Source organism: Neoarius graeffei, chromosome 24 (genome assembly GCF_027579695.1).
Source record: "Neoarius graeffei isolate fNeoGra1 chromosome 24, fNeoGra1.pri, whole genome shotgun sequence".
NCBI classification, from domain to species: Eukaryota; Metazoa; Chordata; class Actinopteri; order Siluriformes; family Ariidae; genus Neoarius; species Neoarius graeffei.
Genome location: NC_083592.1, coordinates 57,071,651 through 57,084,629, shown reverse-complemented (window position 1 = coordinate 57,084,629; position 12,979 = coordinate 57,071,651). Strand labels below are relative to the sequence as shown.

At 43.2% G+C, this 12,979-nt stretch overlaps 1 protein-coding gene across 1 annotated transcript in view; it reads right to left on the bottom strand.

Moving 5' to 3' along the window:
* The window catches only part of mxd1 (MAX dimerization protein 1), a 47,857-nt gene that overhangs the window by 14,092 nt on the left and 20,786 nt on the right, over positions 1-12,979 (bottom strand). Inside the window, exon 3 of the mRNA XM_060907517.1 lies at positions 5,851-5,880. Coding sequence (XP_060763500.1) covers positions 5,851-5,880 — 30 coding nt within the window. The remainder of the gene's footprint in view (positions 1-5,850; positions 5,881-12,979) is intronic.

The window sequence follows — 12,979 nt, the reverse complement described above, 5'->3', positions numbered from 1 at the left end:
GTCTGGCTCTTTTCTCCACACCCACGCCGCGCGCTGCCTCCTTTCACAACCCCGGCGTTATTTCTGTCCCTGAAATAAAAAAACTTGCGCTTTGAATTCACACTGAGGAATTAAACACAAAAAAACCCACCACAGAAGCATTTCTTACCCTAACATTAATGCAGGCTGTCAGTGGTGGGAGCGTTAAATAAATAAGTAATTTCCATTTCTTGTTTAAATTAATTTCCTGGCCATTTTGTGCTCCATTTTCTCACTCTGGACTGGACACGCTGGTGGTCCAGGCGCCTGAGACAAAGCTTACGTGATGTGTAAAGAAGAACACACTGCAGATATCTGAAAAATAAATAAATCTACACCATGTAGAGTAGTGTGTGCGCGTGTGTGGGGTGGTGTGATACGGCACAACGCACAGGCCGAGTGTCGCTACCCTCCCAGCAGTGCACCGTTTTCATCTAACAGTGGAGTCTGGAGTGCGTTATTCCACTTATACCAGACTCATCTGCTAATTTAACAGTTTATGATGAGATTTAACATTGTCGAACATCCAAAAGCCAAGTCACTTCCTGTTTCCACTGACATTTCAGCTCTCTCTATCCATCTATTTAAAAACGCAGCTTGACAGAGAAACCGCAAAGCATAAACTCCATGTGGGTTGTTACTCTTTTAAAAAAAAAAAAAAAACGCATTATTACGCTCATGTTCCAGTTCGAATGACTGTCTGAACTGCACTGAAAGTAACGCACACGTTCTAGCCAATCAAACTGAAGAATTCAACTGCGCTGTGGTATAAAATGAAATCTGTTCGTGATAATACATTACCACAATATCCAATGACCATCCGTTTATCGCTGAATATATTGTCCATGATAGAGCCACACCCATTTAGCTACTCGTTTAACATACGAGTGCTGAGAAAATGTCAACGTGCACTTGTACGTTGGCCAACCTTCGAATATGTTTATTTTGAGTTTCAGACAAAACGTTTTCACAATACATTTTCTGATTTTGCTCTCTCGTCGTCACTGATGTGATTGCGAAAGCTCACCTGTTTGAATTTAAAAAAAAAAAAAGGAAAAGTTCTAACATGTTTGCAGAGTTCTCCCCCTGCCAGTCGTCTAATTAAGTCGACATAATTATTCAAAATCTATACGGCTCAAAAATTACTAAATATAAAATCAACCAAAAATCATAAACACGCTACTCGTACCACTTTTTTTTTTTAAAAAAGGAGTTCCAAATTTGTTTGAAGCTGAAGTACTGGAGTGTTAAGCGTGCGTTTCTGTTCGAATCCATCCGATTCGCATCCTGACAGGATCAACAGTTGGATGTGTGAATGAAACATGGTGGAGTCTCAGAGATGGCGACGTTACAGCTGTTCTGATGTGATGTAACGCAGCATAACGTACAAGACGACACGACACACTCCGTTCTGCTCGTGAATCAAAGTGTGATCAGCCTCGAAAAAAGGTCTAAAAATAGAATCCAGTTAAATAAATCCTGAAATGAAACCAAAGTAGCACGATACACCATGATCCTGTACACAGAGCACAGAACACGCGCCACACACACACACACACACTTCATACTAGGACAGAGGTGAGGGAGCGTCAGAGGAAACGAAAGAGAAAGAAAGGAATGAGAGAAAGAGATGGATCTGTGTGGTTTAATGATGTTCCTTTTTCACAAACACCATCAGCTTCATTGCACTTAATGTTTGGCTCACTACGATTCATAAGAGAGAGATTTGCTTTTTAAGGGCAGTGTTGAGCAAAAACTGAGTAGACAAATCAACATTTGTCTCTGCTAGACAACTGTACACACACACACACACACACCCCTCCGAGGTCACGCCTGTGGCAGGACTCTCTTCTTTCAGCCCTTGGCATGGTGAGCCGGTCCAAAGGGCAGTGGAGTTGGATTACACAGCCACAGAACTTGCTCGCATTGCCGTGACATAACGACCAGGAAGACTCGGCTATTTGTTAAACAAATGCAAATGCCAAACACACACACACACACACACACACACGTACGTATCTTATCTCCGAGTGTAAACGGTGAAGTCAGGACTGTAAACGGTGACCTCGCCTCCATTAGCTGATACCACAACCTGTGTGAACTTAGTTTATCATCGCCCCGAGTCCTGACGTCTGACCATCACCGAGAAAACGGGATAAGAACCGATAACGCGGACGCAGTTGACGGCTTATACGACCCTGCCATCGTTCACGTCTGCTGCCTTATTTCACCACACAGTTGGCGCTGCACGCATGAGATTTCGAGTCAGGTGACCAGGAAAGTGGGCAGGGCTTGCTGATTTACACACTAATGTCTAATAGACATGGAAAGATCAAACAATTGGAGTTTTTTTTTAATTTAAAAAAAAAAAAACACAGATAGATGGAGACATAAATGGATGAACAGACGGCTGACAGACAGAGCCAGACAGATGGCTGGACAGAGATAGACAGACAGGTAGATGGACAGACAGACCGACCAGTAAGCAGACAAGTTAAAAAATAAATAAATAAATAAATAAATAAAAAGGTTTTCATGTGACTCACCCTCGTCTTATTTGTATATATTGAACAAATCTTGATTAATCATATTTGTATTTGCGCCACGTGTTACTCCATATTTTACACACACACACACACACTGTTGGCACGACAAACATCATGGTCCTAACAGGAGAGGATTTAATCTGCCCACGTGTGACCTTTGACCCTGCAGGCTATTAAAAATCTCTCTCTCTCTCTCCCTGCCATCCTCTCAGGAACTGTTTTAACTCTGATGGTGTTGTGGTTTCCTGCGATGAACAAGTTGAGAACAGAGAACCAACCCCCACTCTTTATCCTCCTCCTCCTTTCTTTTTTTTTCTTTTAAAATCGAGCGGCGACCTCGAGTGACTCCTTCTACATACACACAAAGCATACGGTGGCCGTGTGCCAATCCTCCGGGGCAATCGTTAGAGAGATCCCCGCTCTGATTCAGACACGTCAACTCGCTGACCAGAAGGCTGCGAGTTTAAAACCGCATCGGATATAAACATCTGCTGGATGGATCGTTGAAATGTAAATGGAAACGAACGAATACATCAACTTACTGTGAAAAAAAATGATGTTAAAGACAGCAGGAGTCACACCTTTGTTTCGTCACATTAAAAAAAAAAATTCTGATCTACTGAATGCCGTGTACGAGTGTTTTTTTTTTTTTTTTCTGGTCTTGCCCTTCACACTGGGTCAACTCAGGACAACACACAGATCTTTAAATGTGAACAGTGAAGCGGTGCGGTGTAGCTGTGGGACCCTGCGGTGTTGAATGTCTGCAGAGGAAGGAGAAGCTGAGCCCGTCTGAGACCCCACGGCGTTCAGGGTTTCAAAAGGGTTTCAGACGACCTGCTTGCGCTCCTAACTGCGGCGAAAATCTATTATTCACCTCCACCTGCAAGCCGAGCTGGATGTGTGTGTATGCATGTACACGTGTGTGAGATCCACCTTCGCAGGTCATGTCAAATGACTAAGAACACAAACCAACATGTTTCACAATAAATCTAACTATAAACAGATAAAAACTTCAACGCATCTTCAACCTCAGCCTGCAGCTGGGGAGAGTGCCCACCCTCTGGAAGACATCATGTATCGTTCCAGTTCCCAAAAAGAATCGGCCCAGCGAGCTGAACGACTTCCGACCGGTGGCACTCACTTCACATCTGAAGAAGACGTTGGAGCGGCTCTTCCTCAGCCTCCTCAGACCCCAGGTACAACATGCCCAGGACTGTCTGCAGTTTGCGTACCGGGCAGGTGTTGGTGTGGAAGACGCCATCCTCTACCTGCTACACCAAGCCCACTCGCATCTGGATAAGGGAAATGGCACAGTGAGGATCCTCTTCTTGGACTTCTCGAGTGCCTTCAACACCATCCAGCCCCTACTGCTTCAAAACAAACTGAACAGGATGCGAGTGGACCCCTGCCTGGTCACCTGGATCTCCAGCTACCTCACTGACAGGCCGCAGTACGTCAGGCTGAAGGACATCACATCGGACACTGATTAGCAGCACCGGAGCACCCCAGGGCACGGTGCTGGCCCCTCTTCTCTTCACCCTGTACACCGCGGACTTCTGCTACAACTCGGAGCTGTGTCACATTCAGAAGTTTGCCGATGACACAGCCATCGTTGGGTGTATCAGTGACGACAGAGAGGAGGAGTATAGGAGCCTGGTGAGGGACTTTGCTATGTGGTGCAACAGGAACCATCTGCAGCTCAACACCTCAAAGACCAAGGAGCTGGTCATTGACTTTGGGAGGTCCAGACCAAGGTCAAGACCAATTCTGATCCGAGGGAATCGAGGTGGAGGCTGTGGATTCCTACAAGTACCTCGGGCTGTGGCTGGACAGCAAGCTGGACTGGACTTGCAACACCAACCACCTATACAGGAAGGGACAGAGCAGGCTATACTTCCTGAGGAGGCTGCGGTCCTTTAACATCTGCAGGAAACGCCTGTGGATGTTCTATCAGTCCGTGGTCGCCAGTGTCCTGTTTTACACCGTGGTGTGCTGGGGGGGGCAGCACATCCAAGAAGGACAAACTGATCAGGCGGGCCGGCTCTGTGGTCGGCATGAAGCTTGACTCTCTGGTGACGGTGGCAGAGAAGAGGTCTATGGACAAACTATTGAATATCATGGACGATGCCAGTCACCCTCTGCACACCGTCATCAGCAACCAGAGGAGCCTGTTCAGTGACAGAATGCTCCTTCCCAAGTGCAGGACGAACAGACTCAAAAACTCCTTTGTCCCTCACACCATCAGACTGTACAACTCCTCTCTGGGGGGGAGGAGGGGTAACAGGAGGACAGAGGACGGGAAGGAGCAGTAGCCTAGCCTGACAATAAGCAATACTGGAAAATGTGCAATATAAAGTGCAATATCTCTCCTGCCGTCCCCCCCTTCCTCTCTTCCCCATACCTTATTCTTTTTATATTTGTATATGTAAATAGTTAATTTAATTTATCTAGAAGTTTTCTCTATTTCTTTTCTGTTTATCTGTAATGATGCTGCTGGAAGCTTAATTTCCCTGAGGGAACCCTCCCAAAGGGATCAATAAAGTTTTATCTTATCTTATCTAATCTAATCTAATCTAATCTAATCTAATCTAATCTAATCTAATCTAATCTAATCTAATCTAATCTAATCTAATCTAATCTAATCTAATCTAATCTAATCCATATACGGATAAAAAGGGGTCATTCTTTCAGCACCAGGATTACTCTTATTCCTGATATTGTAGATAATTTAAATTGTAGGTTAATTTAATGGTGCAAAAGCCTCCGCCGCCCCCCCCTTTTTAAAAATTATTTCTCATATTCCTCATTCCTCAATTATTTCCAACATGATTAAAAAAAATAATTTAAGCTTCAAGTCCTCAGTATAAATGCATTACCTGGCTCAGAAAACATTTTTGTATTACATTTGCCTCTTTCTATAAACACCCACCCAAGGTCCTTTTGCTCCGCCCCCGTCCAGAAAGAAAAAACATGGCTGAAATCGGTAAGCGCGCAGCGCAGCCAGATGATTACAATGTGAGCAAAACAAAGTACACTCTGATCTGAGGACAAGAAACACATCAACACCAGAAGTGAACGCAGAGGCTTTTCCAAGAACTGGAAAAGGGGATGAAGCTGGACAGGTATGTAAATGAAGTGTACATGGGCGGGAGGGAAGAGGAAGGAGCCAAAGAGTAAAATAAAATAACCATGCAAATGTTGTTGAATTCTGCTAGATATCTAAAAATGTTAACCAATTCTGACTCATGGTCCTTTAACTGATACCGGCAGGGTGAAGTGGGCGTACCTGTTCTTCTCCATCTCGTTATGCGTAGACCTGCAAAAAGAGAGAGAGAGAGGTTAAAATCATACTGCCTGTGCATTACAATTATAAGAAGGCACTTCGGAAATGTCCTAATATGTGATTTGAAGTATGCAGTGCAGAGGCGGATGATGTCGATGATGGAGTGTGAGTGTGTGCACACACAAGAGAGAGAGAGCACACGAGTGTGCGAGTGTGTGGGAGAACAAAAAAAAAAAAAAAAAAGGGCTGCTAGTTCCAAAACCAGCTACGCAACATGAAAATCCTGAGCACAATGTGTTACATAATAAGAGGATTATCGCTGAATGTCAGTTTAAAGTGGCTGTATGAATGGTTGGCGTTTTAATGATGAATTTGTAGCTGTGTCTTTTATTTCCGCTCTCTCGAAGCTAATCGAATGTTGAATGCCCCTCCCCCCATTCAGCCTGACGTGTATTGTTCTCAAAACAAACAAACAAACAAACAAAAAAAAAACAGCGCAATCAAAAATAAAATGTTTCTCCATTTAACTCCTGGATCACATCAATCTGATTTGTTCACAATGCCTAAAAGGCAAACAGAAAACTCATTAGCTTGGGGGAAAAAAAAAAAAAAAAACAGTAACAACATGAAATTGAGCAATCGTGCACCAGCGTGCTGTCAAAAACCGTCACAAAACATCGCTAATTACATGTTTTCGACAGCCACACTTGTAATTACTAGTTGCGAAAGCGGAATTTTTATTTTTTTTGCAAGCGTGTCATGTGGCGTTATGACTCACGCCACTGAAAACATGCCCGTAGCTTCTACTTTTAAAGATTAGGACTGAACTCGCCAGAAAATATTCTGCATTATTTCTGAACAATTTATGCCGTTACATTTACACTTTAAATTGGAAAACAAATAAATAAATAAATAAAACCGTTGATCGAGTTTATCGAGTGGGTAACTGGTAGCTAAAACATCGGCTCATGTTGAGTTTTATTCTAATGTACTGCCGTGTTCTTGATTCCGATTGGTCAGAGGGTGTTAACAGCTCAGAGTAGAGCAGGTTGATCTTAAAGGAGAACTGAAAGCAAATTTTTTAGTATCAAAATTCTATTTCTCATTTTATTAAATATTGGAATGCATTTTGAGAGCTATTGTATCACTGCTACAGCAACTTGTGTCTATGTAATACATCAGCCCATATGTCAAAACAATGGCTGTAAACGAGATTCGCTGAGACCTGTGCGAGACATCGTAGGACGGAAGTAAAACATACAGCGGAAATCAAAGCGACCAACATCTGCCAACGTTCCCTGTGTCCAAAATCGCTCACTCGTTCACTACTCCCTATATAGGGAATTACTATATAGAGGACTATACAGTGAGCTCATTGGTAAAATGAAAAAACGCTTTTGGACACGTTAAGAAATAAAGCAAGTTTAAAAATTACTTCAGTTCTCCTTTAATGAGCTCGTTATAACTTTAACAGGTTATCGTTTCTATAGTAACAGGTTGCGCGTAACAAGAGGTTATGTACATTTACGGAAGGAGTCTACAGCATCAGTGTGTTGTAACAGTTTTCAGGACGGAGTTGACACGCTCTGCCATTTCTCGGTCACATGATGAGCTGCAATTTTTCAGGTCTTGTTAACTTCAAGAGAAAGCGAAGGAACAGCCGTTTATAGCTGCTATAACAAGTGAGAAACTATTTTTTTCCATGGTAACGATTGGCAAATTACTGGGGTATAAAGAGATGTTAATTGTGCTTCATTAAACCATGCTGGTTATTCTTCTATAACAGCACAACATAGTGTGTTTAACAAAACACTTATGAAAAATAGTCTTAAAGCCAATTTATACTTCTGCATCAAATCTTGGTCATTGTCAGCTGTCCATCGCTAATGATGACCGCTTCATTAGGATCAGCAGAAACGCAGATGGGCCGCGAGGCCTGCACCAGAGCGACAGAGTGACCGGCAGCGGTGACACGAACTGCCCGGCTGAGCTGCTATGGAACGTGTGGTTTCATGGTTTCACCCTCTGACACTTGTCTTCAATTGCAAACACTGAGCTTTTAACTATGCTTCGCCATGTTGCTCTATCCGAGGCGCCCCTTTCCCACGTCTGATTGATAACGGCGGCATTCTTCATGTTCCTCTTCAAGACATCTTTGTACCCCAGTTTCTGTCCTCATCTCCTCTTTCCTTGGCTCAGTTCTCCGTAGAAAACGGCTTTGGGTCGTCACGTGTCAGGCATGCGCCAGATATGTCCAGCCCAACAAAGTTGGGAGGCTGTGATAAGGGCTTCCATGCTTACTGTACTGGCTCGCCTGAGGACTTGTACATTAGGGACCTTGTCCTGCCATCGTATTTTGAGGATTTGATGTTGGTGTTGCCGGTGCCACTGATGGTGGACTCATGAACATTAACATTAGCCAATGTGAGAGAGGCCTTCAGTTGCTTAGAAGTTACCCTGGGGTCCTTTGTGACCTCGCCGACCATTACACGCCTTGCTCTTGGAGTGATCTTTGTTGGTTGACCACTCCTGGGGAGGGTAACAATGGCCCTGAATTTCCTCCATTTGTACACAATCTGTCTGACTGTGGATTGGTGGAGTCCAAACTCTTTAGAGATGGTTTTGTAACCTTTTCCAGCCTGATGAGCATCAACAACGCTTTTTCTGAGGTCCTCAGAAATCTCCTTTGTTCGTGCCATGATACACTTGCACAAACATGTGTTGTGAAGATCAGACTTTGATAGATCCCTGTTCTTTAAATAAAACAGGGTGCCCACTCACACCTGATTGTCATCCCATTGATTGAAAACACCTGACTCTAATTTCACCTTCAAATTAACTGCTAATCCTAGAGGTTCACATACTTTTGCCACTCACAGATATGTAATATTGGATCATTTTCCTCAATAAATAAATGACCGAGTATAATATTTTTGTCTCATTTGTTTAACTGGGTTCTCTTTATCTACTTTTAGGACTTGTGTGAAAATCTGATGTTTTAGGTCATATTTATGCAGAAATAGAAAATTCTAAAGGGTTCACAAACTTTCAAGCACCACTGTAGCCTGCTCAGTTTCTTGAAATGTTTATGGTAGAGCGTCATGCATTCAGTGGTGTAAAGCAGAGATGGTAAGACTGTGGCATTGTATACTTTCAACTTGGTGGTTCTCTTGATGTCACAGCGAGACCATAGGTGCTTTCGTAATGCACCGAAGGCTTTGATGATGGCGTCAAATCTACTCCAAAGGATACACCGTAGCCACGTACATTACACCGTAGCCGGATGTTCACTGCTTCAAAAAAACGTAACCACACATTGCAGTGATGCAGACCATGACAACTGTGATTGGTTGGTCCTCTTGGCAACATCGCATTTCTGGCTGCTCCTCCTTCTCTGCGAAAATCGGAAATCTACCATCACGAGATTGTGTTTTATATGCAAGTGTGAAGCCCTGGAGCAGCTGGAGATTATAACGGACATCGTAAACACAACGGCGTCATTTTTCTGCCTCGTTCCTGAGCACGCAGTGGGAGTTTCGCTTCATGTCGCTGAATACGGACGGATTTCAAAACATCATTTTGTCCGCGTTATTTTCCGTTCATTATTCCTACGATGAAACATGGAGCTGAAATTTCGCTCCTCTTCCATCTGTAAAAGCAGTAAAGTCGGGTGTGGTTCATGCGACTGCAACAGCACCTCCTAGAGGTGACACGCACCTTACACGCAAGTATAATACTTCTGCCTGCGCAAGCATCGATTCGAAGCAGGAAGTATAAAGTGGCCTTTACTAGCAGCAGTAGTATTCATAATAGAAGTATGAAGTAGGAGTCGGAGTCGTAGCAATGCCACTTGTGTAGCAGTCGGAGTCATTCCACCACAAGCGGAACTGCATTCCGAGACTAAAAAGAAATGAAACATTCCTGATATATCCGCTCCGATACGGCTTTCATTCTTTCCTTTGCCTCTCTAATGAAATGAGCTCTCCTTCACACTGAAGTTCAATCCAAATACATTTAACAATAAAACGAGATTCTCTCAGCACTCTGTCCTCTGTGTTGATTTTTCTCGTTTGGCCGCCAATCTGCAACCCGACTGGCTGCAAGTTAAAAAGTGTTTGATGTTGCACTGGATTTTTTTTTTTGAGAAGTAGATCAAACAAAGAAAAAAAACAAAAAGGTGCTTTTTAAAAGTGACCCCGCCTTCTCCTGCTGAATTATATGCAAATTGTCAGGTGATTTGCATATAAAGTGTGAATGTGGACGCCTTACTCGACATTCACACCAAAAGCGACGAGCAGAAACGCCAAGCAACCAGAAGTCGTTCCTGGTCTAGGAAAGCCAGCGTTCTCTTGGCTGGTGGCGAGATCACTGGGGGCACGCACTGGATGGTGGGGCGTCAGAATAAATGAAGTCTGGGCAGCTTGATGGTAATGAACTATGACGCAGTTCAGCAGTAACCAATCAGAATTTAGAAGTGCTCCGTTCTTAAGAATATACAGTCGTCTAAATTTTGCTTCTGTTCAAACTGTTCAAGTACGATGGAGGAGAAAATAATTGCGGTGTTGGGGTTCCTTGTTATTTACAATTAGTCCTTGTTTGCACACAGGGACATACATTTATCTTTTTTTTTTTTTGACTTGGCATCAACACAAAAGTCTCACTACCTTTGGTGTGAAGGTACCAGTAGTCAAGGGTTCTTTGCACAGTTCGATGTTCATATCTTCTTGGAACTCTCCAACAGGAAACCTGTTTTCTGGAAGGCTCTAGATTAAAAACTGTCCATTTTTAATCAGTGTATACATTAAATACAGGAAGTCGTTATTAGCCGATATTCATTTTCGTCACAACTGTAGATTTTTTTTTTTAAGTGGAGGAAACAGGATTAGAACACAACCGACCGATATGCCACTCTTCTGAACGTGATGAGAAGACGGGACGAGACGAACCTTATCTTCCCAAACGCATTCATTTTTCCATTTTAAGATGTTACCACGGTGACGGTGTTCCAGTTAGTCAGTGGAATGATCCAGGCTTTCAGATATAAGATGATGATAGCACACGCTTCCTTAAGTCTTCAGCTTTAACACTGATCTGTCTGTAGTCCATCTGCAGGACACAATATTTGATCCGAGTATTTACAGTTAACCCGCAGAGAATAAGTTCCGTGTTTGATAATCCGTACACAGGCTTGTGCAAATATTGAAATTCTGCCCCTGGTTAGCTTTTTTAAAATCAGTTCAATCGAAGCAAGAACATCCACAGGAACATGGGTTTAAAAACACCTCAGTACTTTCAGGCAGGTTCTTGACACTGGTATGACCTCCTGGGAGAACATGTTTTTTTCCTCCAGAAGTATGATGACGACGACAGAGATTCCAACAAACTGTGAACCAAAGGGTTTCTTTAGTTATAGCTGCGAGTCTTCAGGTACGACAGTGAGTTCAGCAGCGCTGGGGAAAGTTACAGGGATGTGATTTGGGGCTGGTGAAATTATCTGAAAATTTTAGCCGGGGGTCTGGGGGCCATAGGCCCCCAGCTGGTCCAGGGCAGCGCCCTGGTGGGGGGACAAGGGGGGGGCAAAGCCCCCCGAAGCTCCTGGGTTCTGGGGTTTTCTGACTTAAAAATTGTACTAAAATGGCAAGCAAACACACAAGAAAAAACTTGTCATGATTAACAAATTCAAGCCAATTTAATGGTCAACATGCAACTCTGAGCCCCTATAGTAAATTCAATGATTCTTAACTGACAAAAAGCCAAAACATGAAACCTAAAAATGTCATTCTAAATTAAATCATCTGCATTAGAATAAATATAAAATTGTATAAGGAAAAACAAAATTTATACTTTCAATTACTGTAGAAGTTGAACATACCTAAATGTGCCTTTTCAAACAAACATGATGCAACATAAGAATTCATCCACCATTATTTATTAAACTCTATTGCTCCTGGTAGTCTCCCGGTTTGCTTCTTATGTATGGCAACTTCTAGTATTTGATTCGCTGAACAAATGTCTCACAGTCTTATGTCCAACGTCTATAGCAACCTCTTTCTCCAACCATTCCCAGTGGAACTTGTTTTTCACTATTCTGTTGATTTCTTTAACTCGATTTGCATCTTTACGCTCGATCACGGAGGCTGCCATCTTTCAACTCTTTGTTTGAAGCGAGCTTACGTACAGCTATCTAACAAGCACGTTCATTGGTTGTTACAGACTGATGGGCCAATCACGTACCTCATTTCATCTCAATGACGGAATTACTGAAAGTCGGAACGAATAGGATACGAATGCGGATTTTTGAGCGAAAAATCGGAAAAATTTTTCAAATTGAGGTGAAAAAAGCGGAATTCCGCGAATTCGCGGAAAAATCACATCCCTGAAGTTATACTGGAGATTTAATCCTCCTGTTCTGTTCACTACTCAGAAACGTAGAGCTTCGTTTACATGGTTTAATCTTTTTAAAAACGCTACGTTCACACTGCAAGGCTTGATGCTCAATTCCGATTTTTTGGTGAAATCCGATTTTTTTGTGAGGTCGTTCACGTTAACAAATATATGCGACTTGTATGTGATCCTCAGTATGAACGAAAAGCGACCTAAAAGTGTTCCGCATGCGCATTGCAGGATACGACGACGTCACACGCAGTGAGCATGGCCAGTGTTTACGGAAGTAAAACCGCCCGGTTGCGGTATGACTCATCCAATCTAGCTTGAATAGCTGCATCCCCCCAAATGGAAATCAGCTCCCTAACCTCTGCGTCCTTCCATTGAGAAGATTCAGAACCTTCACAGCCCGAAGCGTCCCTCGCATTGATGTCATGCGCAGGAGCGCAGATACGTTTTTGGAACTGGGGGGGGACAAAGCTGCCAGCAAACCAACCCCAACCCCGATATGCCTGTCAAACTTGTGGGTTACCATAGCAACCAAGCTCGAGCTCGCAACCTGTGCAGTCTGCGCAGCTCAACCAACCGAATATCAGTCTTTGTTTTATGTGAGTTGTTGCAACTATGTATACACTGCTGTGCACCTCAATAAACCGAATGGTAATTAGTCTTTTGATTTTTCCGTGAGGTTTGCCTTATGCAAAGAAAGACAGCATAGACGTTTTTTCCTCCCTATAAGTGGGGGGGA